The following is a 27,430-nucleotide window of genomic DNA, read 5'->3' on the forward strand; positions in this document are numbered from 1 at the left end:
AATTCATTGGAAACAAGTTTTGTAAATCTTTTCTTTGCATTGTTAAAATTGTCTCTCTTCCTCTCTCACTCTGTTAGAACACTCTACCTTGATCTTCAGTCTGACCTTGGCCATGTTCCCATTGCTAAGGCAAGCTGATTTACTCAGGTGCTGAAATATCATCTTGAGACCATTCAGACCAGAATCAAATTTCTAGGACCTTTGACCCCTCCCCAAGGGGCAACCTCTCTAATGAGGGACTTGGACAACTCCTAAGACATCTTCTCTTCCCATGGACCCTGAGGGGGAATTTAAGGAGACTCTGGCAGATGCTGAACTCTTTTTTTTGGGGGGGGGACTTCTGCATTAATCTAGCTGCTGGAGTGGGATTAATTAGCAAAGCCACATGGTCCTTTAAATTCTCTTATTAACTCCTCTATCACTTTCTTTGTTGTATAAAAATTTCTTAATAAATCTCTATTTTCTTTGTTACACTGCATTCCTGGGTCAATTAGTGATTCATTACAAGGAACACTGAACCCCTGCAACACTACAAAGCTAAGTTTATTGAAACTTGCTGTTAGACTATATGGGACTATAATTGATACTCTTCTGAATCTGATTATAGGTATGATCCTCAAGGGATTCCAGTAGGCGAATGATCCATGATGCCAGCAATGCTACGGGGTTGACATGCATGAACTACAGGTAGAGTTCTCATGGGGAGGGCTGAGAGAATAACTTTTGGAATGGGCCAAGGTAGAATTCTCCTAATTCAATTTCCCCAGGACAAGATTTATCTATTTTTTAATCCTGGCTCAATGTAGTTCCTCATATATAAGATGAACCCCTTTTCAAAAAAATTTGGGGTCTAAAAACTGGGAACATCTTATACAGTGTTTATAGATTTTTTTACTTGCATTTCCTGCTTTTGCACGCATTGTTTCACATTTGTTACTGGTATATTAGGTGACATTTTGCCCAGAAATGGCTCAGAAAATATTTTCATCCAGTACTGAGTTCAAGTTCAAGGTGATCCAGTCTGCAAAAGTGAAGGAAATCATGCTGCTGAATGTCAGTCTGATCCTTTTCCAGCTGAGAAAACAATTCCAGCCTGGCTCCAGGAAGAAGAAAGCTACTGAAGAAGACGGCCATGAAAGGCAAAGCAGCCAAGTGGCCTGAGTTTGAGAGAGAATTGAAGAAATGGATTGAAGAGCAGAGAGTCATTGGAGTTCCCCTGTCCAAGATGGTTCAACAAGAGGCCAGAAGACCTGCTGATGAAAAATAAATGACTGATTTCTAAGGAGGATACAACTTGGTGCTTCAGGGTCATAAAATGGAATGGACTAAGCATGTGTCCATACCCCAGACTTGCCCAAAAGATGCCTGAGAGTTAGGAGCAAAAGGTTCTTGAATTTATGATGATAAAATTTGAGTTCAATAACTTGATGTAATATATTTTTTTTCAAATTTCAGACCCCAAATTAAGGTGCATCTTATTCATGGGGAAATACGGTAATTATTTATTTATATGACTCTGGCATGAGATTGACATGAAGTTGGTAAACATTTTTCTCTTACTGTATGAGAGGGATGAAGAAATTACTGAGTGAAGACTTCTCAGGGTCTTGGGGAAGTGACCTGTACTATCTCAACAAATATTGTAAAACCATCCCCTTCCAGAGGCTATTGTAAAGGTCTTATCTTCACAGAAGCAGACCCCTGTAAAAATAACCTTACTTGGTCTTGCCAAAAAAAAAACAGCTCAGATTGTCAAGAAATAATTATGTCTTGCCTTACCAACAGACATGATTTCTTGGGCAGAAAGACCCTGATGGGTGATCACAAGATTGTGAGCCCCTGACAATAGAGGGGAACAGAATGGGGGAATCAAAACTTGTTTATAGTGTATAAAAATTTGTCTTGCTTCTTTCATTTTGCCTCACTCTACCAGACCTGCTGGTGGAAGTGATGCCCTATTTCTGCAAAAATGGAATAAAACTGCTTTCTGTTTCTACCTTGAGAAGCCTCTCATTTAATTAATTAGGTTGGTAGTCATCTGTCCCACATACTGTATAATTCCTTCTATGACAAATTTCTATAATCATGGCAGATTATCACTATAATTACAATAGTAAATCCTGAAGCTATTATAATAAGATATAGGTATAAGATTTGAGTTATTTAGCCTAAAATTTTATTCCTTCCTAAAAATTAACATGAGAACAATTGGGTACTGATGGGACAGTTTATGGGACCAAACTGTTTTCTATTAATTATTAAATCTAAAACAAACATCTTCAGTTTTGGTTTGAAGAAAAGAATGACCAAAATCAGAAAAACCAATTTTCTTTGGGTTTCCCAAAGGGAAGCATGTTTTATTATAAATAACTTATTTGATATGCATTGTTCTAAAACTGACTGCTCAAATGTATTTATATATCCCATTCCTAACCTTTTTCTGATGATTACAATTATTCTGTCAACTTTTAGATTCAGTTGTGGATGAGAAGTCATCATCTTAAATCATATAAAAAAAGTGTTCTGTCAGTCGTTCCCTAGCAGAATCTCATCTTCTTAAGGGTACAGGGGAGGGAGCAGTTAAAAGAAAAGAGCTAGGAATGAAAATAATTACAATGAAAATTTTTCAATTGGTTTAAAAAAGTTATGAGATTAGATTAGGTAAATATATATGCCAAATGTAAAATTTTGGCTCAGATTTTTAAAAATGTTTCAGTTCTTATTTGAGTTTACCAACCTAAAAATATAAATTCTCTGGTCTAGTGATGTTCATAGTAGAGCTATTACTATTTGAACTAGCTCTCACTATGTGACCTGGTTATTATCATATCAAGCTGGAATTGTATTAAGATCTATTTTGTTAAATATTTTTAATGGAGAAGGAGATCTTTTTAAGTAATATGAACTGGAGAAGCAAATCCATTAGAAGCTGCTCTGAAGCCCCACTCATTCTAGTATTCCTAAGAAGAGAGATATTTAGAAGACCACAGGACTACATGAGAGGACAATTGTATGAAATGGGATGAGGCAAATTGTTTCACAACATTGATCTCCTTTGTGTAATTTGTGGTGGGTTTCCTATAGGTTATTGCTATGGGGCTCTGTTGTGATAGTTGCAGAGCTGGATGGAGAAAGCCCATTGATCACTGAGTTCAGTCTTGAAACCCTTGGACCTGCCACTTTTGGGTAAGTTCTATAAAGGTCTCATCTGAGAAAGAGACTTTTGGAAGTCCACCCCTTTGGAGAGGATGCTCTGCTGAAGGGACTTTCCTAATTAAGACCTTTAAGGCTGTGTTGTGACATCGTAGGATTTCCCCAGCCAGATTTTTAGGATTGTTGTGTAGCCGCTGGCTACTTGAGTTTGGATCTGCCCATGAGGAATCATTATTCAGACTCAGGAAAGCAAGGGTGGAAATAAAACAAAAAATTATTAAAAAGGTTACAAGATATAGGAAGGGAGAGAGAGAGAGAGAGAGGTCCATAAGAGGCAAGAATTGTACTTTATGATCCTAAGCCAGTATCAAAATATCTTTTTATAAGAACATGTGTTCCAATACAACACAGATTTGTTGATGAATGCCACATAAGTTGTAAACAAAAGCTCAAAAGTAGTATAAACAAATTACTGAAAAGGTATTTTTATTTTTTTATATATATTTTATACTTAAAGATTTTATTTTTTTTAGTTCCACAATTTTCCCCCCAATCTTACTTCCCTCCCCCATCTCCCACAGAAGGTAATCTGCCAGTCCCTACATTGTTTCCATGGTATATATTGATCCAAATTGAATGTGATGAGAGAGAAATCATATCCTTAAGGAAGAAACAAAGTATAAGAGAGAGCAAGATCAGACAATAAGATAGCAGGTTTATTTTGAAAGGATATTTTTAAAACTGAACATGTCCAAAAAGGAATTTGCAACAAAATTTTCTATTTTGCTTTGTGTTTAAAATGAACAAAAATTCCAGTTGAAGAATGGATATCTCTTCAAAGCAGTTAAAAAATATACCAATAGGCATGATCCTGATCCACTGGCTCACTCAGTATATTATGATGCGCCTGGAATGATCATGGCCATTTGCTATTACGGAGCAGAGAGGAACAGAAGGACATGTTCCTTTATGAAGTCATACAGACAATCCTTTTCAATGAGCCAGGTGAGGGGTTCCTTTAAGAGAATCCTGCTTCATTTGAGGCTAGGGTCATTCTTTTTTTTTTTTTTTTAGGTTTTTGCTAGGCAATGGAGCTAAGTGGCTTGCTCAAGGACACACAGCTAGGTCATTATTAAATGTCTGAGGTTGGATTTGTACCTGGCACTCCTGATTCCAGGGCTGGTGCTTTATCCACTGCACCACCTAGCCACCCTCTAGGGTCATTCTTTCAAAGGTCACTTACTCCATCTGCAGCATTTAACATCAAACCCCATGCTTCATTGCCATATTGTCTTTCTATTTTATCACACTGATGTCAGGCAGATCAATTATCAATATGTTGTAATATAGCAATTACCTATAACCAGAGTTTGAACACTAAGGAGGACCAAGAGTGTGCCAGGTTATAATTAGATATAAGAGATCCAGGGGAAAAATCATAATTCAATTGTTACTCATAACTAAGGACAGTGCTATAAATGAAGTAGATTGAGATGTAAGAACACAATAGTCCTAATTCATATTTTTTTTATAAAATCAACTTTTTGCAATGAACCCATTTAGTTATTGTATTTAAAATAACTAAACATTTCCTTCTGACTAGGAGGTTGCCCATCATCTCCATACTTCTCATATAACAATTGACTAGAAATTGCCACAGAGAAATCTCAAGTCATCATCATTATTTAATCTTCCTCATGTTACATAGGTGCTTTTCCCTCAAAGCAAATGCCATAGTTTAGTCCCAGTTTCCATATATATCTAGAAACTTCTATACATAAATTTAACTAGTAGCCATCTTCTCTTTGAAATACTCTCTCTCATTCTCTGGGGCCCCCACCCTCTGCAGGGGGAGAGAGAAGGAAAATCTTCCTTTTTTAGAATTTTGAAATTTAAACCTATGTCTCAGATGAAATGTATGCTTTGCTGCAGGAAGGGTAAGAACCCCCCCCCCCCCCAACTTGTTTTATAAAACAGAGGACCCCCCCATGCCTTCTTCCTGGTTTGTGGGGGGAGTTGGGCAATAACCATGTTTTCAATTGCAAGCCCCATTCCCTAAAGACTTTTTAGCTGGGCTGAGAAAGCCTCACCCTTGGGAGGGGACAGGGAAATGGGCACATTGATTGGGAAACCTCGTGGTAAATTAGTTAAGAAAAATAAGGGGAAAATTCAGATTTCATCTTTTAATTAAACCCATGCTAATAACTCATATTTCTGAAATAGAGTAACTGGATTTGAATTTTATAGTTACTTTAGAATGCATTCAATTTTAACTGTTGGTTGGCTATTTCAAAATCTTAATGAATATATGAGCTTCCTCAAGAAATTCTGTTTGATTCTAAAAAAAATTATTTTTTGACTGGTCTTAATTGGTACATTAAAAAATAATATAAATATATGTGTGTGCATGTGTATTTAAACATCAATGGGACATTTTCACATCTCTCTACTGGCCTAGAGAGGTGGGAAAATGTTTCTATATTCTGAGATCTGGTTCTAGCCAATGGTTCTATCAATGTCACCTTGGTAAATGTGATACAAAAGAATTGTGTCTATGTTTGTAAGTGGCAAAGTTTGTGAAATGATCTCAGCTGTGAGCTTTTTTGTTAACCTATTATTGATTGAAGGCTGTATTCAATTTAGGTTAATTGTAGACTGCCTGCCCTCAAGAGGCTTTGAAAAGAGGGTGGGAAGGCCTTTGACAGGAAAAAGTCACCTCCTTGTGTTTAAAGAAAAAAAGAAACTATCTGAGAACTAAATGAGAGTAATTTAGTCACCTTTGAAAGTTTTGTAATGAGTCTTGAGATTTTATATGTGGTATTAAGAAGGAAAATATAATTGGGATAAATTGTGTGTCAAGGAATTTGGAAATATTGAATCATATAATTTACTGATTTCTTTTGGGAAAGAGAAATATTGCACTAAATTTTGTAATCTGATTTGTTTTAATGCCAAATCAATATTGATAATTGTCAATAATCTCACAAGATCTTTTGTTGGTAAAGGAAGAAAGTTTGTAATCTTTGTCTCATCTATCATCACATGTTTATGGAAAAGAATATATGTATTTATCAGTTATGTGATATTCTTTTGTAGCTTCAAAGAAATTATATTGACAGTGTTTGGTTCTCTAGTAGTGAACATGTAAACTATTTGAATACTGTAATGGCAAAGCCTTGAATTAACACGTGATTGCTTTGAAGGTGGGGTAAGGGAACTGCCTTTTCTCTGATCAGTCTGTACAACAGGGCAGGCCCACACCAGCGCTACTGTAAAACACCACATGGGATCATCTTAACTAACTCTCCCAAAACTCAACCTTTTTCCATTTTCTAGAAAAAGGGAAACACAGAAGGAAGGCTAGAGGTCCAATAATTTTCCTACTTTTCTAAAAATCTAAGATCTAAAAAAAGGGGGTGAGCTTCTCACCTATGGAGCTGGATCCAATTCCCCAGGTCTGGGCAGAGAGGCTCATACCTGGCTCACCATTATGTAGCCACTTGCTGCTTGAGTTCAGTTCTACCTATGAGGAATCATTATTCAGACTCAGGAAAGCAAGGGTGGAAATAAAACAAAAAATTATTTAAAAAAAGTTACAAGACATAGGGAGGGATGGGGAGAGAGAGAGAAGAGAGAGAAGAGAAGAGAAGAGAAGAGAGGGGAGAGAGAGAGAGAGAGAGAGAGAGAGAGAGAGAGAGAAATAACAGGCAAACAACTTTGCCTAGGCCATGGTCAGAGAAGACTTTGTGGCCCTGAGCTGGAGTCCAACTCAGGTTTTTGTCTTACCTCTCATCCAGAAGGCAAAAGGTGAACTCCCTTTCTCTCACTGGACCAGGAATTAGATAGAGGGTGAAGCCAAATTTTATATTAATCAATCAATGGTACATCAAGAATGGAGATCTCCACCTAAGCAGCCTTTAAGATTACAAATTGCTTCTGTTACAGTCATAAGGTTCTACTTTTAGTCAATTCACATCTGAAGAGTAGGTGGAAGTCAATTTACATCTCCACCCAATTTCTACATTCACAGTTCTCATGTTTCCCCTGCATCAGTTGGAGCCTTCTTTATATCTTCTTTCCTTTTCTTTATCTATTTTGATGTTTTCTTTTATATATATATATATATACATATATATATGCATATAAATAATCATGTATCTCATGGGTTATAAGTATAATCTTGGGTTATAAGTATATTATCATTAATTTCTCATTTAAGATGGAGTGAGCATGTCATTGTGGGAACAGATCCAAACTGATCACTGATCAAACAAAAAAGTCTGTGCAGCCCATAACCCTTTTTGTTACCATTGTCATCAGAAACAGGGTATGTGCCACAATGCTGTTCTTTAAGAAGTCAAAGGTAGGAAAAAAGTCAGTTAAGAGAAAAGAACAAGAGATTCCCAAGGGGGGAATCTCCCCTATTTCTCATTAACAAAAGAATGGGCTAGACATACCTGCCCTTGTAAGCCTCTGTATTAAATACCCATTGAAAAAGGGAAAGAGATAAGATTAGAAGAAGCTGAGTTATTAGAGAAAATTTCAGTTAGGAGACCTGGGAGAGTGGGAAGTCTTTATCCTCCTTTGGGATAAGACAATTCATTGGGAAAGAAAAATAAATGGAGAAGAGTTCTGAGACAGGAAGGGAAAGACTTGTTTACTGCAATGCTTAGGACTGGGGTGTAGTGAATTAAGACAAAGAAAAGAATTTAGGGAATTCTCAAGTGAGGAAGCAGAGGCAAACTCCCTCTGAACCACCTCCTGGAGAGCTTTATCCTAAGTTTAAACACCTGAAGAAAGACAGGAAAAAGGCCAAGCTCCATTGCAAAAGAAAGAAATAAAGTGAAGTGATTGCAGACTACATCACTATTATTTTTTTTAGGGTTTTTTTTTTTTTTTGCAAGGCAATGGGGTTAAGTAACTTGCCCAAGGCCACATCGCTAGGTAATTATTAAGTGTCTGAGGCTGCATTTGAGCTCAGATCCTCCTGACTCCAGGGCCAGTGCTCTATCTACTGCACCACCTAGCTGCCCCTAATATTACTTTTTATTGGAAAAATGGTTCTACTACCACAGCTAAAGCATTAATTGACACTGGAGCAGAGACTCTTTTATCTATGAAACCCTAAATTTAAACAAGGGAGATCTCTGATAATCACAGGATTAGGAGGAAAAGGAAAAGGAATACTTGCTAGACAAGTAATGCTGCCAATTAAGATAGGACAGTTACTCCATAGGGGAATATACAGAAGTGATTGTACCCATCTAACAAGCTGGTTTTTTCCATGCTCTTTCTTAGGTCGTGTAGAGCAGTGAACCTTTCACCATGTGGCCAGATGAAGCCAAGCCTCATGGCTGCCTTCCCTTTTCTCTCTCCTTTTCTCTTTCTCTGTCTGTCTGTCTCTTTCTCTGTCTCTCTGTCTCTCTGTCTTTCTCTGTCTCTTTCTGTCTCTCTCTCACTCTCTCACTCAAACTTGACCCAATTGTTCCTCTCTCTCTGGCCCAGTCAGTTCTCTGACTCTTTACCCCGCACTTCTCCTTACCTCCCTCTCTCAGTCTCTGTGTACCAAACAGCTGTGCCTAGCCTTTTGTTTTTCACCCTGTCCCAAAGTGCTTGTTAACTCTTTGGGAGGAAAAGTTTTTTTTAACCAGTTTACTTTGCTATATTTTATAATAAAATCCTGAGCAGTTTTAAAATCCCAAAGAGAGCACACAAATTGCATCATTGAATGGAATAATCCTGTGTAGCCTGTAAGAAAATCTGATGGAACTTGGAGGATGACTATAGGTTACAGGCAATCAAAATAAGGTAACTGCCTTTATTTGCTGCAGTTCCTGATTCCATTAATCTGATTGAATGTATACAAAATTATTCAGGACCTTAGTATGCAGTAATAGATTTAGCAAATGCTTTCTTTACAATCCCTATAGACCCCTCCCAATGGAACCAATTTACTTTGATGTGGCAAGGAAGACAATATACACTCACCAGACTGTCACAGGGCTATATACATACAGTTTGCCATAGGATAGTGGCTGAACCTTTAGGTGAATTAAAAGTTGTTGCAGCACAAATAACTCATTACATTGATGATATTTTAAAGGAATGAATCAAGACACAATAGAAGAGCAATAACAAAGGTTAAGACACCAAATGAAAGATAAAGGATGGGGAATTAATCCAAACGAGATACAAGGCCCTGCCCAAGCAGTAAAATTTTTAGGAATATACTGGAATAAGGGATACAGAGAAATACTCCCCAAAGCCAAACAGAAAATCTTAGATTTCCTACCCCTCATTAACAAGACTGAGGCAAAAAAAAATGTATAGAGTTATTTGAGTCCTGGAGATCTCATATCCCCATTTAGGACAAATATTAAGCCCATTTTATTGAGTTACTAGAAAGAAATATGAGTTTAGTTGGGGGTAAGAGGAAGAAAAGACTTTTGAAGAATCAAAAACAGTTATGCAAACTGTCCTTGATTTATGGCCTATGTGGGGGGGGGGGGGTCCTATAGAATTGCAGGTCTCTACTCAGGAAGGTTATGAAGAATGGAGTTTGTGGCAAAAACAACAAGGGAAAAATGTGCCAAGGAAATTACCAAAGGCAGGGAAAAATTATTCTCCCTTTGAACAACCTCTCTTAGTTGCCTATTGGGCACTGGATGAAACAGGACAACGGATCATAGCACATGAACTGATCTTGTGGCCAAAAATTCCCACTATGCACTGGGTAATGAGTATACCTGCTTCATATAAAATTAAGTGTGCTCAATTAAGTGGAAGTGTTATAGTCAAAACTGGTAAGTCTGGAATTTCTACATTACATGAAAAGATTTCAGAAATGAGAATGACCCAATGAGACACCACTAATCAAAACAACTGCCAATTCATTAGTAAAATGGGGAGAAGGATATAACTGCTTGAGTAAAAAAGAAAAGAAACATGCTTGGTTTACTGATGGGTCAGCTAAGTATATAGGTCAGGTGAGGCATTGGAAACTGGTAGTGTATAAAAACCTACCACTTTAATGACTTTGGAAAATGCTGGACAGAGAAGAAGCAGTCAATTAGCAGAATTAATAATGGTCCATGAAGCTATTAAGACTGAAGAAGGGGGGGACAGCTAGGTGGCACCATGGATAGAGCACAGGCCCTAGAGTCAGGGGGACCTGAGTTCAAATCCTACCTCAGACACTTAATAATTACCTATCTGTGTGGCCTTGGGCAAGCCACTTAACCCCATTTGCCTTGCAAAAACCTAAGGGAAAAAAAAAGACTGAAGAAGGAAAAGAATGCCATATCTTTAAAGATTCATGGGCAACAGCTAATAGCTTCATTATGTGCATGTCTATATGGAAGGGAAATAATTGCAGATTCATGGGAAATATGTATGGGGAAATGAATGGTGGTAAGATATATGAAAATGGTCACATACTACTAACATCTCAGTTTTTCATGTAGATGCTCACACTACAGCAGACATACTGGAGCATGATTATAATGGCCACGTGAACCAACTTACAAAAATAGCTATACTTTAACAACAAAAGGACAGTGAAGATTATTCACTAACATAATGTGTACACAAGCAAGTGGGACACCTTGGAATCCAAGTCTGATACAGGTGGGCAGTAGTAGATCAGGGAATTTCTTTTCTGTTCTCTCTTTTGAAACAAATACAAACTGAATGCTCTATTTGTCAGATGGAAAAGAAGCCATCAATTCCCTGCATCATTAAAGGTGAACTGGCCTGAGGAACTTTCCTGCTCAGATTTGACAAATAGATTATGTACCCCTCTGATAGAGGATGCAGATATGTGTGCACCTGTGTGGACACTTACTCTGAAGTGCTAGTGGCTTGTCCCAGAAGCTCTCCCTCAGACCACTCCAAATGCCTTAAAATTATGACTCTAACCAAATGCTAGAGTGGTGGAACCTGCAGAAAGACTGAGTGAAACAATTTTCTGACCCTAGACAACTTGGAAGATCCATGGGAAGGGTCATGGGAAGAGTCTGTTTCATTGGGATTGGAAAGGGCCACAGCGCAGCCTGGGCTCAGCAGCAGGAGCAAATCAGCTCCAGCCTTCTGGGAACAGCCCTCAGGGTGCTTGCATCCCTGGGGGTGCTTGGGTCTCTGGCGTCAGGGTGGTTTCCAGACCTCTCAGCCCAGGGATTACCAAGGACAACTTGGAAGGGGTCAATGGGAACCATGCTGCACTAGAGTGAGCACAGAGCCCAGGCCAGCGTGGGCTGCAGCACAGCCCCAGTCCCAGGTACCTGCATCGCCACCCAGCAGCTGCTTCCAGAGCTCTCAGCCCATGGATGGTAAGGGGGTTGGGGGAAACTGTAGAGGTCTCTCTGCTATCCAGGTCGCAGTCTGGGTTCCATACTGTTGTAGTAGAACAGGGACCCTCCTCAAAGTTCCAGGGCAGAAGGAAGTGTTTGTCGTCATCAACAGACCAGAGCACAGACCAGGAGAGCAGTCAGAGCCTCACATAAGACTTTGAAGGAATTGAGGTCCCTGGGGAGGTGTCCCAAAAACCCTCAAAAGCTTGAGAAAGTGCATCTTCCTCCCTGAAAGTAGAGCCCTTCCTTAAAAAAAAGAGTTAAAATCACACCATAGGCTGGGGAAATAAGCAAACAACAGGAAAAAAGAATCTGACCATCAATAATTACTTTGGTCCCATGGAGGATCAAAATACACACTCAGAAGTTGACAAAATCAAAGCTTTTGTATCCAAAAACTCCAAGAAGATTAGGAATTGGTCTCAGTCTATGGAAGAGTTCAAAAAACATTTTGAAAATCAAGTAAGGAAGGTAGAGGAAAAATTGGAAAGGGAAATGACAGCAATGCAGGAAAATCATGAAAACCATGATAAAGAATGCAGTCCATCCCAGAGACAGAATTGATGGTATTTGGGCACTGAAGTACTCTTTTTTTCTCTCACTTTATTTTTCTTGAGGTTTCTCTATCTTTGTGGGGTGGAGGGGAAATTATTTTTACTTTTGCAACAAGACTATTGTAGAATTGTGAAAATAAATAAAAGTCAGCAGCTTAGTAAAGGAAATACAAAAAATACTGAAAAAAAATAGCACCTTAAAACTAGTTTAGGTCAAATGGAAAAAAGCAGTCCAAAAGGTTAAAAAGGAGAAGAATACCTTAAAAAGAAAAATTGGCCACATGGAAAAGGAGATAAAAAAGCTCCCTGGAGGGGCGGCTAGGTGGCGTTTGGGGCGGCTAGGCGGCGCAGTGGATAAAGCACCGGCCCTGGAGTTGGGAGTACCTGGGTTCAAATCCGGTCTCAGACACTTAATAATTACCTAGCTGTGTGGCCTTGGGCAAGTCACTTAACCCCGTTTGCCTTACAAAAAAACCTAAAAAACAAACAAACTAACAAAAAAAAGCTCCCTGGAGAAAATAATTCCTTTAAATGTGGAATGGAGGTAAGGGAAGCTGATGACTTTGTGAGAAATCAAGAAACACTAAAAGCAAAAACCTAGAAGAAAATGTGAAATATCTCATTGGAAAAACAACTGACCTGGAAAACAGATCTAGCAGTGATAATTTAAAAATTATTGGGCTATCTGAAAGTCATGACCAGGACAAGAGTCTAGATTTCATTTTTCAAGAAATTCTCCAGGAAAATTGCCCTGTTATCCTGGAAATAGAAGGTAAAATAGAAATTGAGGGAATCTACTTATCACCTCCTGAAAGAGATCCCCCCCAAAACCTCCCAGGAATATTATAGCCAAATTTTAGAACTCCTAAGTCAAAGAGAAAATATTACAAGCAGCCAGAAACAATTCAAATATTGTGGAGCTACAGGCAAGACTACTCAGAAAAAAAAAAGAAAAAAGACTACTCAGGATTTAGCAGCTTTTACATTAAGGACTTATTGGGCTTAGAATATGATATTCTGGAAGGCAAAGGAGCTTAAGTTACAACTGAGAATCAACTACCCAACACACTCTTTCAGGGGAAAAAATGGGCATTCAATGAAATAGGGGACTTTCAAACTTTCCTGTTGAAACACCCAGAGTTGAATAGAAAGGTTGATCTTCGAGTACAGGATTCAGATGAAGGAAAGAGAGGGTGGAGGGGAAGGGCAAATTATGAGGGATTTAATGATATTGAACTGCTTGTAATATTCCATGGGAAGATGATTCTGATAACTCCTATGAACCTTCTCATTTATTAGGGCAGTTAAAAAGAGCATATATAGACAAGGCACAAGAGGGAGCTGAAATAGAAGGTATAATTTATTATAAAGATGGAGTTAATGGACTAGAAAGGAATGTAATGGGAGAAAGAGAAAGGATAGGTAGATTGAGCTAAGATATTTCACATAAAAGAGTCAATAAAAAGTTTTTGCAATGGAGAAGAAGGTGGGAAGGTTGGGGGGAGGGGAAAATGAGTGTGCCTTCATTCTCATCAGAAGTGTCTCAGAGAGGAAATAGACACTCAATAGGGTATAGAAATCTATCTTACCTTAGAGGGGGAAAAAAAGGGAAGCAAAGGGATGAGAGAAAGGGGACTTGGGGATGGGGTGTAGGTGACAGAAGAGAGGGAAGATAGTGGGAGAAGGTAGATATAACATACTTTTGAGGAGGGATAGGGTCGAAAGGAGAGAGAAAAATTGAAACAACTTCTCTGATGGATTTATTTATTTTTTATTTTTTTGGTTTTTTGCAAGGCAATGTGGTTAAGTGACTTGCCCAAGGTCACATAGCTAGGTAATTATTTAGTGTCTAAAGCTGGATTTGAACTCAGGTTGACTCTAGGGTCAGTGCTCTACCCACTGCATCACTTAGCTGCTGTATCTCTAATGGACTTATGATAAAGAATGCAATTCATCCCAAGGACAGAATTGATGGTATCTCGATACAGACTGAAGTAAACTTCTTTTTCTCTCACTTTATTTTTCTTGGGATTTCTCTATCTTTGTGGGTGTTGAGGGCCAGCCCCTAAGGTCGCCAGAGATATGCATATCATAAATTTAACCAGGGTAGCTATGCAACTGGGTTCCATCTAATTTGTAATGTCTGAGATAAATTTTGTTATAAAAGTCTGAATAGTCAACAATAAAATTAAGAGATGGTTTTCACAACATTAAGTATTGGTGGCTTTCATGACATTTAAGTGTTGGTGGCCCCTCTTCAACCGGGCTCTCAATCAATGTTCAGACACACACCTGCATTGTGGCAGGTGATAACTGGTGCCCAAACAGGGTATGACTTGGAGGGGAATTAGTCTTGAAAGGAAAGACATGTCTGTATATCCTGTGGGTCAGAGTGTGCAGCAAGACAGCAGATATAGGGAATATATATATATATATTTTAAAATTTTTTCACCAGGTTTAAAACAGAAAGCATTAATACGAGACAGGGACAATCTAAGGATAGAGGACATTATTTTAGACTGTTAAAGCAGATAGTCAAAGAAAGAAGCTTTTTAATAATAACAAAACAACTGGAAGAATTTATTGAATGTGTACAAAAATGTTGTCCAAGGTTTCCAGAAGAAGTGGTAAATGTTGAAAAATGGGAGACTGTGGGAAGACAGATCAGTGAACATTTTAGACAGGAAGATGGGATTAAAAAGGAAAAGGAGGAATAAGAATGGTGGCCTTTACCTCCAATGCCACCTCCTCCTAACCATAACAATCTACCTTCTGCAGAAGAAAACACTAATAAAGATAAGGGGCATATGAATGTTGTTCAAAAGGCTGCTCAAAAAGCAGTGGATAAAGGAGAGAAGAATCCATAGGACATGAAAGAGTAATTGTTCTCCTTTCCCATATTTGAGAGGCCTGATCCAAAGAATCCAGGGAATGTTTTGAGAGATACCATAATCTAGATTTTAAAACATTTAAGGAATTAAAATCATCAACAGGTACATATGGCAATATTAGCCCATATCCTTTAACTATGATAGAAACATTAGCCAGACAAATATTAGCCCCAGAAAATTGAACTATAATAGGAAAAACAGGCATGGCTGAAATTGCCTGAAAAAGAAGGAAACAATAATTCATTTACAAAAATAAAACAAGGAACTAATGAAAATTTTGCTCAATTTTTCATTTTTCATTAGGTTGCAAAAGGCAGTTCAAAGGAGTGTGAGAGACCAGACAGCTTGCTTGTTCATGGCTCATTTATCTCGACCTTGAAGTTAGCAGAAAGAGAATTGTTTCAGAAAGATTTGATAAAAAAATAAATAAAATAAAATAAAAACAAACGTTAAAAAGGGAATTTATTTGAAGTTACAGAAACAGAGAAAGTGACAGTGAGTATTTGCAGATGAGAAAGGTATGTGTTAAATAAATAATCACAAAAGAAATGCTATTTGACATTGAGAAAGCTATGAGGAAGTAAATTCCAGAAATACGAGATTCAGATCCATTCTAAAGTACATAATTTGATTATTACAGAAAATAATGGGACAATTGAGCATTTAAAAACAGAAGATCCCTCCCCCAGAAAGGATTTAGGACTGTCTTCTTAAAAAGAAGTTATTTGGGTATAACAAAACTTTACAAATGTGATGAATGACACTCAAGTCACTCATTGTTTGTTATTGTAACACAAGGGGACAGAGGATATTCCATTTAGGCTGAGGGATCTTTGAGTGATTGCCTTCTCAAAAGTTTACTAGTTAAAATCAAGAAGTGTTAAATATTAAAACCTTTGAATGGAAAAATGTATTGTGAAAAATGGAATGTTTTCTGTATTTTTCCTCTGATTTGTTGGAGATTTGTCACCTTTGGTGGTGTTTGTTTTGGTTTTCCAAGTTGGGGTGAGTGCTGAAGATTTGTCTATCTGGCACCCTGTTGTCTTTGTGTAGTATTTAGAAGACCCTCTAGTGTGAGAGAAAAGTGGGATTTCCTTGGAGTTCCGAGCCCTCTGTTTCAAAGTGTTCTGACTCCATTTGTGTTTGTTTTAAATTACAGGCAGAGGGAAACTCTCAGCTGTCTCTGCACAGTCAGGTCTGCTGTCATGTCTCTGTGTTCTATTTGACCAATCTTCTTTCCATTCTCTCCTTTCAAAATTAGATCGTTTTCTTTTCCAAAAACTCATGATTTGGCGTCACGGGAGACTTTCCTGAAAATTATGCTGTTTTGGGGGAGAAGGGGTTCTATTATTTTCTCTTATTTTCTATTGTTTCTTTTCTGGTCTGATTGAATACTAACCTGGCAAATTATACTTATAAGGGACCTAGAAGAAATTGAAATTTTCTCTAAAATTATTTTTTGACTGGTCTTAATTAGCATTTTAAAAAAGAGGGGTTTTTTTATTATAATGTTTTACAGCTCCTCCGGAGTCATAGGAAGAAAAAGAATTAATGGATATGCTAAAATAGATAGGCACAGAATGGCCTTGATAGAGGCTGGGAGTCTGCCAAAACCATTGTCAGCACAGACTTCTAAGTTAAGTGCTCTTAATCAGGCTTTAAAATTACTAAGAAGGGGAGGAGATAATATTTACACAGATTCAAAATATGCTTGGGGTGTAGTTCATGTATTTAGAAAAATTAGGGGTGAGTGAGGAATGTTAAACAATAAAGATAAAGAATTAGTACATACTATCTTGATATCTCAAAATGTGGGGAATCTTCAATTCCCAAATAAAATTTTGTCAGTGAGGATATAAGTTAGAGCACTGAGAAGTTAGAATTGCACTGATACAGATAAGAAGAATTTGCAAAATTTTATATTTTGAAAAGGAAAACAATTTAAGGTTATTCTGAATATGAGTTTTAGAATTTATATGATTAATAAGAGAACTATAAAAATCTTATAATCATAAAAAGAAATTTTTAGAAACATCTGATCTTAAGAATTTTTTTGGTATTGCAAAGTTCTAGGGAGTAAAGGGAATATACATTAGATAGAAATGTGTTGTGTATAATTAGTAAACTTTGTATCAGAACAGATTCAAACAATTTTTTCTGACAATTTAAAATTGTGTTACAATAACAAACAATGAGTGAATTGAATGTCATCCATCACATTTGTAAAAATTTGTTTTAAGAAAATTAGAGAATACCTTGCTTTGTTTTGTTTTTTTAGGTTTTTGCAAGGCAAATGGGGTTAAGTGGCTTGCCCAAGGCCACACAGCTAGGTAATTATTATTAAGTGTCTGAGGCTGGATTTGAACCCAGGTACTCCTGACTCCAGGGCCGGTGCTCTATCCACTGTGCCACTTCCCGGCCCCATACAATGAGTTTTTTAAGTTATTATATACATAAATCTAAATTCTTGGAAAATCTTCTTTTCTTTTTGAAAATAGAGGTGTATTTGAATAAGAGAAAATAAGCTTATAAAACATAGATGTGAAAGGAATGTGTGTAACAGATATTCAGTTATAAGGTTAACTTTAAGAGAATGAGATGTCAGCATGGAAATCTCATGTTTCATGTGGGTCAAGAATTTAATGTTCAATTTTAAAAAGGCAAAATGATAAACTCAGAAGAGTGTATAAGAGATTGGGAAGTATTTCTTAACTGCAATTATTTCCAATAATGGTGAATAAATGTGAGAGGCTTTGAAAAACAATTGGGAAATTGAAAATTATGTAACCCATAGTTAGGTAACTTACTGATGATGAGTAAGATGTTGAAAAGTTATGTGATCTAGTTTTGTCTATATAAGCTATTTTACTGCAATGATTCAAAGCCTGGAATTAATGATCGACTGATTGCTTTATAGAGGTAATGAGGGAAAATATCAGAAGTTATGATCCTCTGCATTCCCTGAAATTTAAAAAAAATGTGAGAGACCTTATTCTAGACCTATAGGTCCAAGCATAAATGCAATAATAGGAAAGAAATTACAAACTCCTTTCACATCAACACAAAAGAATGAAGTATATGCTATATCAATAGTATTAAAAGAATAGCCACAACCCTTAACATTTTTACAAATGGCAAGTATAGTTATCATGTGGTCAGACACATAGAAACAGCCTTTATTAAACATAGCACTGATGAAGAATTATATCAACTTTTTTTAAAAGAATTATAAGAAGTTATAAGAAATGGATACAATCCCTTTTTTATTGGTCATATAAATTCCCACACTGGATTGCCTGGGCCTATATCTGAAGGTAATCATAGGGCTGATCAATTAACCCTGCCACTCCTTATAAACATAGTAGAAGAGCAAGCCAGGCTGTCTCACAAAAAATTTCACCTGAATGCCTCTTTACTGAGGAAAGAATTTAACATCACCAGGGAGCCAGCAAAGAATATAGTAAAATCCTGTCAACAATGCATTCCATATTTATCTACCCCTCCAATTTGTTCTAAGAGTCCTAGAGGCCAAGCTCCTAATGAGTTGGGGCAGATCATGTGATACATTAGGCACCTTTTGGAAAAATGAAATTTATTCATGTTACTGTAGATACATTTAATTCATATACAATGGCGGCAGCATAAAGCTCAGAGGCTACTCAAGGTGTGATTGATCATTTACTCCCTTGTTTTGCTATTGCAGGAATACCAAAATCCATAAAAACATAATGACCCTGGATATACTTCTATGGAATTTAAATTCTGCCTATATTACAATATAAAACATATTACAGGCATTCCCTATAACCCCATTGGTCAAGATTTAATAGAAAGGAAACATAAAGATCTTAAGAGGTTTCTGGAAGTGCAAAAGAAGGGGGAATATATAGGGACAAAAGGGAAACAAAAGAGAATGAATCTTGCCTTATATACCATGAATTTAACATTGAATGATAAACAATTAACACCTGCAGAAAGATTTTTTAATAAGGATATGCAACATGAAGAGAAGGGCATGGTCATGTGGAAGGACCCTAAGGATGGACAATGGAAAGGACTTGATCAATTACTAACATGGGGTCAAGGGTAAGCTTCTGTTTTGTCCGCAGACGGAGTAACTGTCTGGATGCCAGAAAGGAACATCAGACTGTGCAAACCAGATGAATCAAGTAATACAGAAAATGAATAATTTACTCTTAGGAAATAGAAGAAGATGCAGTGGCTAGGTGGCATAGTGGATAAAGCACCAGCCCTGGAGTCAGGAGTTACCTGGGTTCAAATCCGTTCTCAGACACTTAATAATTACCTAGCTGTGTGGCCCTGGGCAAGCCACTTAATCCCATTTGCCTTGCAAAAAAAAAAAACCTAAAAAAAAAGAAATAGAAGAAGAAAGGATAAGAGAAGGAAGGACAGACCATGCAAAAGGAGAGCACATCATGGACTTATAGGATAATTTGTGATGATGCTTATGTTAATCATGAACAATTTAGGGACAGTAAAAAGAACTGAATATTGGACTTATGTTCAAACCCCTCCATGGGTAACTACTCTACAATGGAGAAAGTATGGTTGAAGTTGTATTGATAGAGGAAGCTGCAAATTATTTGGGATATAACAAAGTTACTATTGGAAATATCAAAGAAGAGATGTTGAGAAGAGAAGTTAGGTATAATTTTTTTGGCTTAAATAGTATGACACCTGTATGTTTTTGTAAAAAGTATACTGTTGAACCATGTATTAAATTAAGTAAAGCATTTATTAAACTCATCCAAATATATATAGCTTGGGAGAATTTAGGACCTTAGAAATGTTAGGAGTTCCTTTTGTAGAAAGTACTGAAAATAGAAAAAGATTTCCTACAGAATTTACATGCTTGGGATTTTAAACATGAATATTTTCCACCCTAAGTCGCCTGTCACACCCCATATAGAGGAATTTATGATCATTCTATTTTGTTACAAGTGTGGAAATTTCATAATAGAATTATTTCATGGGGTATTTCAGGCTATATTAAACCAATTATATATCCAGAAATAGGGTTAGCCAATTCAGAGATATGGAAGGCTATGGCAGCAATAGATGAGATAAGATTTATACAGTGGAATCTGAGGTTGGGCAAAATATCTTATGAAGAAAAAAAATTGTCTATGACTGCATGCACAGGACCAAATATTGCTTTCATGATAGGATCTTCCAAAAATGACAATATTACTAGAGAAAAAGAGGGGTATAATACTGACTGTTACAATTGCATTATTCGATCATGTGTAGGTAAAGAAGTGCTGAATGATGAAAGTGATTTTATAAGACAAACAAAATTTGCCATAATACCCACTAAAGTAGAAGGCTGGTATATGTTTCCTGCTGATGAGTTTTTAGAAAAGGTATTAAAAAGAATTAGGCAAAAGAGATGTGTGAGTTGCATTGTGTTTGGAATATTAAGTGTTATAGCAGCAAGTGCAGCTGCTGCATCCACAACTATATCCATACAAGTGATGAATGAGGAAAAAATAGAAGCAAAATATATTCAAAAATTGTCAGAAAAATGTTACTAGAGTATTAAAGACTCAGGAGAGAATTAATGAAGATCTTTGTCATTTGATTAATGCTTTACAAACATCTGTAATCAACATAGGGGAATCATGTGGATGCAATAGAGACGAGATTACAATTGCAATATAATTATACTCTGCTATTTGTGAAACTCCTTTAAAATATAATACTTCACTTATTTCTTGGGACAATATAAAAATCATTTGAATGGAAAATGGTAAAATGATTCTGTAACTATGGATATGAATCAATTGCATAAAATTGTTAATGACATTGCATTGGCACCTAGAATGGAAATGGACTCAGATATTGATAATTTGTTTAATTATGTTAATAGGTTTAATCCTTTTCAGTTAGTGAGAATGCTTCCTGGTATTTTTGCATTATTATTGATATTATATTTTATTCCCATTTGTTTCAAAAGTCTTTTTTCTCTGAGACAATATTTGGGTACCCAAATAACCTCTTAAAGCTTCAGCATAAGGGGGAGAAGGGGGAGCTGTTGAGGACCAGCCCCTAGGAGTAATTTACAGATGTCTCTGGTGACCTTTGTCACCAGAGATATGCATGTATTCTTGATCATTAAATGGATTGGTTGGCTCACCAGTGAACCCTGACCATGCAGCTGGATTCCGTTTGACTTGTCATGTCTGAGATAAATTTTGTTATAAAAGTCTGGATGTTCAACAAAAAATTAAGTGATGGTTTTCACAACATTAAGTGTTGGTGGCTTCTCTTCAACCTGGTTTTCAATCAATGTTCAGACTCACACCTGAGTTGTTTTAGATGCTATGTGGGGGGAATGGGATTATGTTTACTTTTACAAAAAGACTATTGTAGTAATGTGAAAATAAATCAATTAAATGTAAAAAATGTTCAAGAATATGAAAGAAAAGTTATTTACAATTTGTGTTGGGCAATGTCGGATGTTATGAAATAAAAAATAGAATACTAGTAGATCTATAAATATTATTATCTTGTACTTTTGATCCCCTTCATAGATTTAAAGTGATAATGGTACACATTTTAAGGGTCAAGAGATTGAGCAATATTGTACTTACCATAATATAGAATAGATTATATCATATAACTTACTACCCTCAGGCAGCAGGTTTAATAGAAAGAATGAATGGGTTATTGAAGGAAAAGCTTAGAAATTCATGTGCTGTTTTGTTTTGTTTTTTTAGTTTTTGCAAGGCAATGGGGTTAAGTGGCTTGCCCAAGTCTACACAGCTAGGTAATTATTAAGTGTCTGAGGCCAGATTTGAATTCAGGGATTCCTGACTCCAGGGCTGGTGCTCTATTCGCTGCACCACCTAGCCACCCCATTCATGTGCTTTTTGACAATTTTTTGGTGACAATTTATTTGAGACCCTTCAACAAATCAATAACTGACCTCTCAAAGGATTGACCCCCTTAGGGGTCACCCATTTGGAGAGAATGCTCTACGGAAAGGACTTTCTCAATTGAGAAACTGAAAGCTGTGTTTTGACATCATGGGACTTCCCCAGTCAGATTTTTAGGATTGTTAGAGTCTCCTCAGATGGGTAACTCTTTCTCTTCTTTATCTCTTCTCCTTTTTTTAAAATCTATTTTGAGGTTTTCCTTTATTTATATGCATATAAGTAATCGTGTATCTCATGGTTTCTAAGTATATAATCTTGGGTTATGCTTGGGTTATAAGTGTATTATTTAATTCTCATTTAAAGATTTAAGAGAGTGAGCATGTCATTGTGGGGCCAGATCCTAACCAATCAAACAAAAAGTCTCCACAGCTTGTAATCCTTCCCGCTATAGTTACCTATAGAGATCTGCTCTCCATGCATTTAGATGGTAAAGATCCAAAGAAAGACTAAGGTCTTTTTCTGGATTGAAAGGGCAGAAGGGGGAATGTGAGAAATAATTCAAGGGATCCCTACTCTATGTTAATCAATATCAATCAATTTGGGATGATTACATAGAGATAGTGATTATAAATTCTGTATATTAGGCCTTAAAGCTATGAGCTACAGATTGAAAGTTCACTCATCTAATCATAAGAGAAGCTAGAGGCCCTTCATTCATAGTTTTCCTTGTCATGGTCCAGTGTGGCAGAGGTGACTCAATTACATGGAAAATCTCCCAATTTATTTTTGTGCCTCTGAATCTCTCTCTTGTCTAACATGAGCAAGTGATCATCTTGTGACCATTTAGTTAGTGGAGCTGACCCATGTTTTTACCAACCTTTGACCACCCTGCTGATATGTCATTTTTGGCCTCAAGAACAGAATCAATGAGATTCTAAATTTCTTCACACCTCTTTTGCATGTTTGGGAATCAAACCCCATAAAAACAAGGTTCTGGAAGAAGGGAGCGTCTCAAATGGTGATGAAGCTCATTAGAGGAGACCATGGCCTCTTTAATAAAGTGCCATTGACTCAAAGCTCTGTCTCAGTCTCTTTTACTGTAAGATCAGACAATTTTAATCCCCACAGTAAATATAATTAATTAAAAAAATTTCTTTGGAATACAGATCTATGAGTAATATGGGACTGTTGGGTCAAAGGATATGTATGCACAATTTTATAGCTCTCTGTAAATAGCTCCAAATTGCATTCTAGGAGATAATTGAATAGCAAAGCAATGTCCAGAATAGGAATTTCTTTGTCTGAGGAGTCACAGGGATAATGAGTATAGCTGTAAGGCAGTGGATTATCACAATCTTCCTAGAAAATAAAGGCAATATTGATTTGTTTATTATTTTCAGGGCAAAATGGCAAAATTTTCACGGGGAAAGTAGAGGCAGAGGAAAACTAATAATATGCCTCAATATGTCCAAGAAGGTCAGAAGTTGGGTCAAATTCTTCTTCTGACACTTACTCGTTACATGATTTTAAATAAGACACTTTGCTCCTCTGACCTCAGTTTTTGCATTATTCCAATGTAATATTGGCATAAGAATACCTGTAGTACCTACCTCAGAAGGGCTGTTGTGAGCCTCAAGTAAAAGAATGCATATAAAGCACAACCCCAAAACATTTCAATAATGACTTTAGTTGATAGTGTTCATTTTTACATCAGTAAAAAGTATTTTTCTTTCATTCCAGAAAGTAAAATATTTTTAAAGAAAAAAAGAAAAGAATAAAAAGAGAATCTACCCTACCCTACCCTTCAGCAAAACTGTTCACCACATTGAAGAAATCTGAAAATACTCTCAATGTCCCACACATGTGGACAAGAATATGCAGGAACCAGCTCTCATCAACTTGCAAGAGCAATTTATTATATTTTCAGAGTGACCATTTTGTACCACAGAAATCAGCAGATGCTATCAGTTGAGGCCTGATTATAGTTTCATTGATTACCCAAGCTTAAGAACAAGTTAATAATGCAGATTAAACTTGTGTGTGTAGATTTTTTTTTTAGGGTTTTTTTTTTTGGCAAGGCAATGGGGTTAAGTGGCTTGCCCAAGGCCATGCAGCTAGGTAAAGTGTCTGAGGTCAGATTTGAACTCAGGTACTCCTGACTCCAGGGCCGCTGCTCTATCTACTGCGCCACCTAGCCGCCCCTGTATATATTTTTTAATAGTCTAATTGTTAAATATATATCTGTATATTATTCTAGATAGATAGATGATAGACAGACAGACAGATAGATGATAGATGATAGATGATAGATGATAGATGATAGATAGATGATAGATAGGTAGATAGATAGATGGATAGACAGATGTAAATCTATAAATATATTTTAATAGTGATGTTTATTATAAAGAAGTTTCCCATTTAACTGCTTCTCATCTAATTCTAGTTATACTGATAATTGTACAAAAACTTATCAATGTTGTGTCATTCAAATTGACGTTTCTCTTATGTGATCATTTCGGTCTCTTGTTTAGTTAATAATTCTTCCTTCAGCCATGTATGGGTGTGTAAACAGCCCCATTCCATTCTCTTCAAACATTTGTAGGCTGTGCCCATCAGCAATGATGGCATATCTCTCTTTGCAGAACTTACTGTAGTATTTGACTGTTGAATCTCTTTAGTCCTCAAACTGAACTATTATATCATCTCTGATTAGAGTTAAATTTGTCTTGTCTTCTTTCTTTGCTTTCTTTTTTTTATCTTTTGAGGTAACATTTATAGAACTTATTTAATAATAGGGTGACCTTGGAAATCTTTGTTTTGCACCTAATCTTATTTGGAAAGTTTTGTGGTTTGTCTCTATTATAAATAATATCTTTTGGTTAGCTCTTACTTTACAGAAGAGGAAGGGAAAGGACTTACCCAAGGTCACATATGATGAGAAAAAAATGATTATACCTTTCTCACCAAAAGGTCTCATCATTTTCTCTTTCCCAACAGGATCCCCCCACCAAGCCGCTGTTCCTTTTCACCCACCTCATCTACCAACATTCCCAAAGGTTCCTGCTGGCCAAAGTTAGACATTGTATTCATGAAGACCCACAAGACAGCCAGCAGCACCCTGCTCAACATCCTCTTCCGCTTTGGCCAGAAGCACAAGCTCAAGTTTGCCTTCCCCAGTGGCTACAACGATTTCAACTACCCATCTCTCTTCAGGTGCAGCCTGGTGCACAACTACCAGCCTGAGGCCTGCTTCAACATCATCTGCAACCACATGCATTTTGACTACTCTGAAGTGCATAGCCTGGTGCCTCCCAATGCTACTTTCATCACAGTGCTGCGGGATCCAGCCCATCTCTTTGAGTCGTCCTTCCACTATTTTGGATTGGTGGTGCCCTTCACATGGAAGCTCACAGGCCAGAACAAACTGGCCAAGTTCCTCCAGGACCCCACTCAATATTACAACCCTCAAGGCTTCAATGCTCATTATCTTCACAACCTGCTCTTCTTTGACCTGGGCTACAATAATGAACTGGACCCCCGCAACCCCCAGGTGAAGGTGCACATCTTGGAGGTGGAGCAGAGGTTCCATCTGGTCATGCTGCAAGAGTACTTTGATGAGTCCCTGGTGCTGCTCAAGGACCTCATGTGCTGGGAGCTGGAGGACATCCTCTACTTCAAGCTCAATGCTCGTCAGACCTCCTCTGTCCCCCAACTGAAGGGAGAGCTCTATCAGCGGGCCACCAACTGGAATCAGTTGGATTCTCTTCTCTACCGCCACTTCAATGCCAGTTTCTGGTGCAAGGTGGAGGCCTTTGGGTGGAAGCGCATGACCCAAGAGGTGGCCTCCCTGAGGCGGAGGAATAAGCGAATGGAAAAGATCTGTATTAATGGTGAGCATACAGTGGATGCCACGGAAATTGAGAAATCATCACTGCAGCCCTGGCAGGCAATGGGGGCAAAGACAATCCTTGGTTACAACCTAAAGAAGAATATCAGTCATCAGTTTGGCCAGCTGTGTTGGAAAATGGTGACTCCTGAAATCCAGTACATGACTGAACTTGGGGTCAACCTGTGGGCCACTAAATTATGGGGGTCCATCAGGAAACTGCTGCAAATTTGATAACTGCCAAACCCTGGCCAGTTCTCTCTGCTATTTCTGGCTCAAAAAGCCAGCACAAGAGGTATCATTTACTCAGGACAGAGGAGATGACCTTTGGGTTAACCACTCAGGGCAGTGGATAAGGAGATAAAAGTCTAACCTCTATCTTCCAAACTAGGTCAACCTCTTTCCATCTTTATCCTAACTTTGGGCAAGACATGCAATAAAATGGGCCAAGATCTGACCTTTACCTTACAAGGTCCACTGAATGAGCTTACAGATGATCTAGTGAGAATAAGTTGGTTATGAATTACCTTCAGTCAAGAGCAGCACTTGAGTAATTATATATTTTTAATGGATGTTCTCCTTATATGGAGCCACCTCTGAAGTAAAACAATTTGCTCTTTCATTTTTATAGATATAAAAGATTGAGGAGGAAAGTTCCTAGGAGATCATTCCCCATGATGTATTGTGCCTAAATTATTGATATAAATTTCCTGGACTCCATTTCCTATGATACTTTATGTAAGGGTATAGAGGATGGACATTTCTGGGTGAAGACTTGAAGTGGGGTAATCTTTTGGGACAAAGAACATTTAAAAAGTGAGGCTACAAGAGGGGGTTCTGAAGAGTTTAAGCCCAAGACTAGGGAAGATAATACCAGCAAAACCCTGATGACAGATGGCCAAGTCAAATTAAGTTGGAAATGAGTTACCTTCTCTTAAGAGCAGCATTTGAATAATTACATATAGTTAAAACATTTTAACCTTATTTCATTTTTATATGTGTCGTAAGGATTATAGTAAAAGATTAAGGAAAAAAATTCTCAGGAGATCATTCCACATGATGCATTGGGCCCAAATTATCGACATAAATTCCTTGGACTCCATTTCCCATGAAGATTTATGTCTGGGCACTGAGGCTGGACATTTCTAGATGAAGGCTTGAATGAGTAGTCTTCTGGGAGGGCAGGACATTTAAAAGTGAGTCTACAAGAGGCAGTCCTGAGTAGAAATAGGGAGATGCCAGGATTGGGGAAGATAACAGTACCAGCAGTATCCTGATGACCTCAGAGCAAAAGTAGGAGGTTTCCTTAGATCCCCAGCCTTCTTCAAGTGACTCTGTAGATCCCAAGCCTATCCTGAGAAGCTTGTCCATGAGGGAGAGATTCAGAGATGGGCAAGGTCTCACCCATAGCCTTGTCATAGAGATGGCATTGGAAACTACTGGTCAGTCACTTTCAGGGAATGGACCCAAATTCTTAAGGTTTTTAGTATGGGGTCATGAGTTTGGAGGTGACTCTCCCTCAGATTCTCAGGTAATTAATGGTTATATTGGAGTCTGTAAGAAGCTTCACCCATTTGCATTTGGGGCCCAAGAATGGCTAAATTAGTTCATAGCTTTTATGTCTAAATTAATTTGATGAGCTTTCCCATGAGATTGCAGAAGACCCAACACTAGAAGGTATAGCTAACATATTGGATAA

The 27,430-nt window shown here is 37.4% G+C and overlaps 1 protein-coding gene across 1 annotated transcript in view; it reads left to right on the forward strand.

The window, feature by feature from the left end:
* LOC141499600 (galactosylceramide sulfotransferase-like) overlaps positions 1-25,965 on the forward strand; it is a 38,283-nt gene extending 12,318 nt beyond the window's left edge. Inside the window, exon 2 of the mRNA XM_074202261.1 lies at positions 24,843-25,965. Within this exon, the coding sequence (XP_074058362.1) occupies positions 24,843-25,965 (1,123 nt within the window). The remainder of the gene's footprint in view (positions 1-24,842) is intronic.
* Positions 25,966-27,430: the final 1,465 nt, after the last annotated feature.

This window comes from Macrotis lagotis, chromosome X, assembly GCF_037893015.1.
Source record: "Macrotis lagotis isolate mMagLag1 chromosome X, bilby.v1.9.chrom.fasta, whole genome shotgun sequence".
Taxonomy (NCBI): domain Eukaryota; kingdom Metazoa; phylum Chordata; class Mammalia; order Peramelemorphia; family Peramelidae; genus Macrotis; species Macrotis lagotis.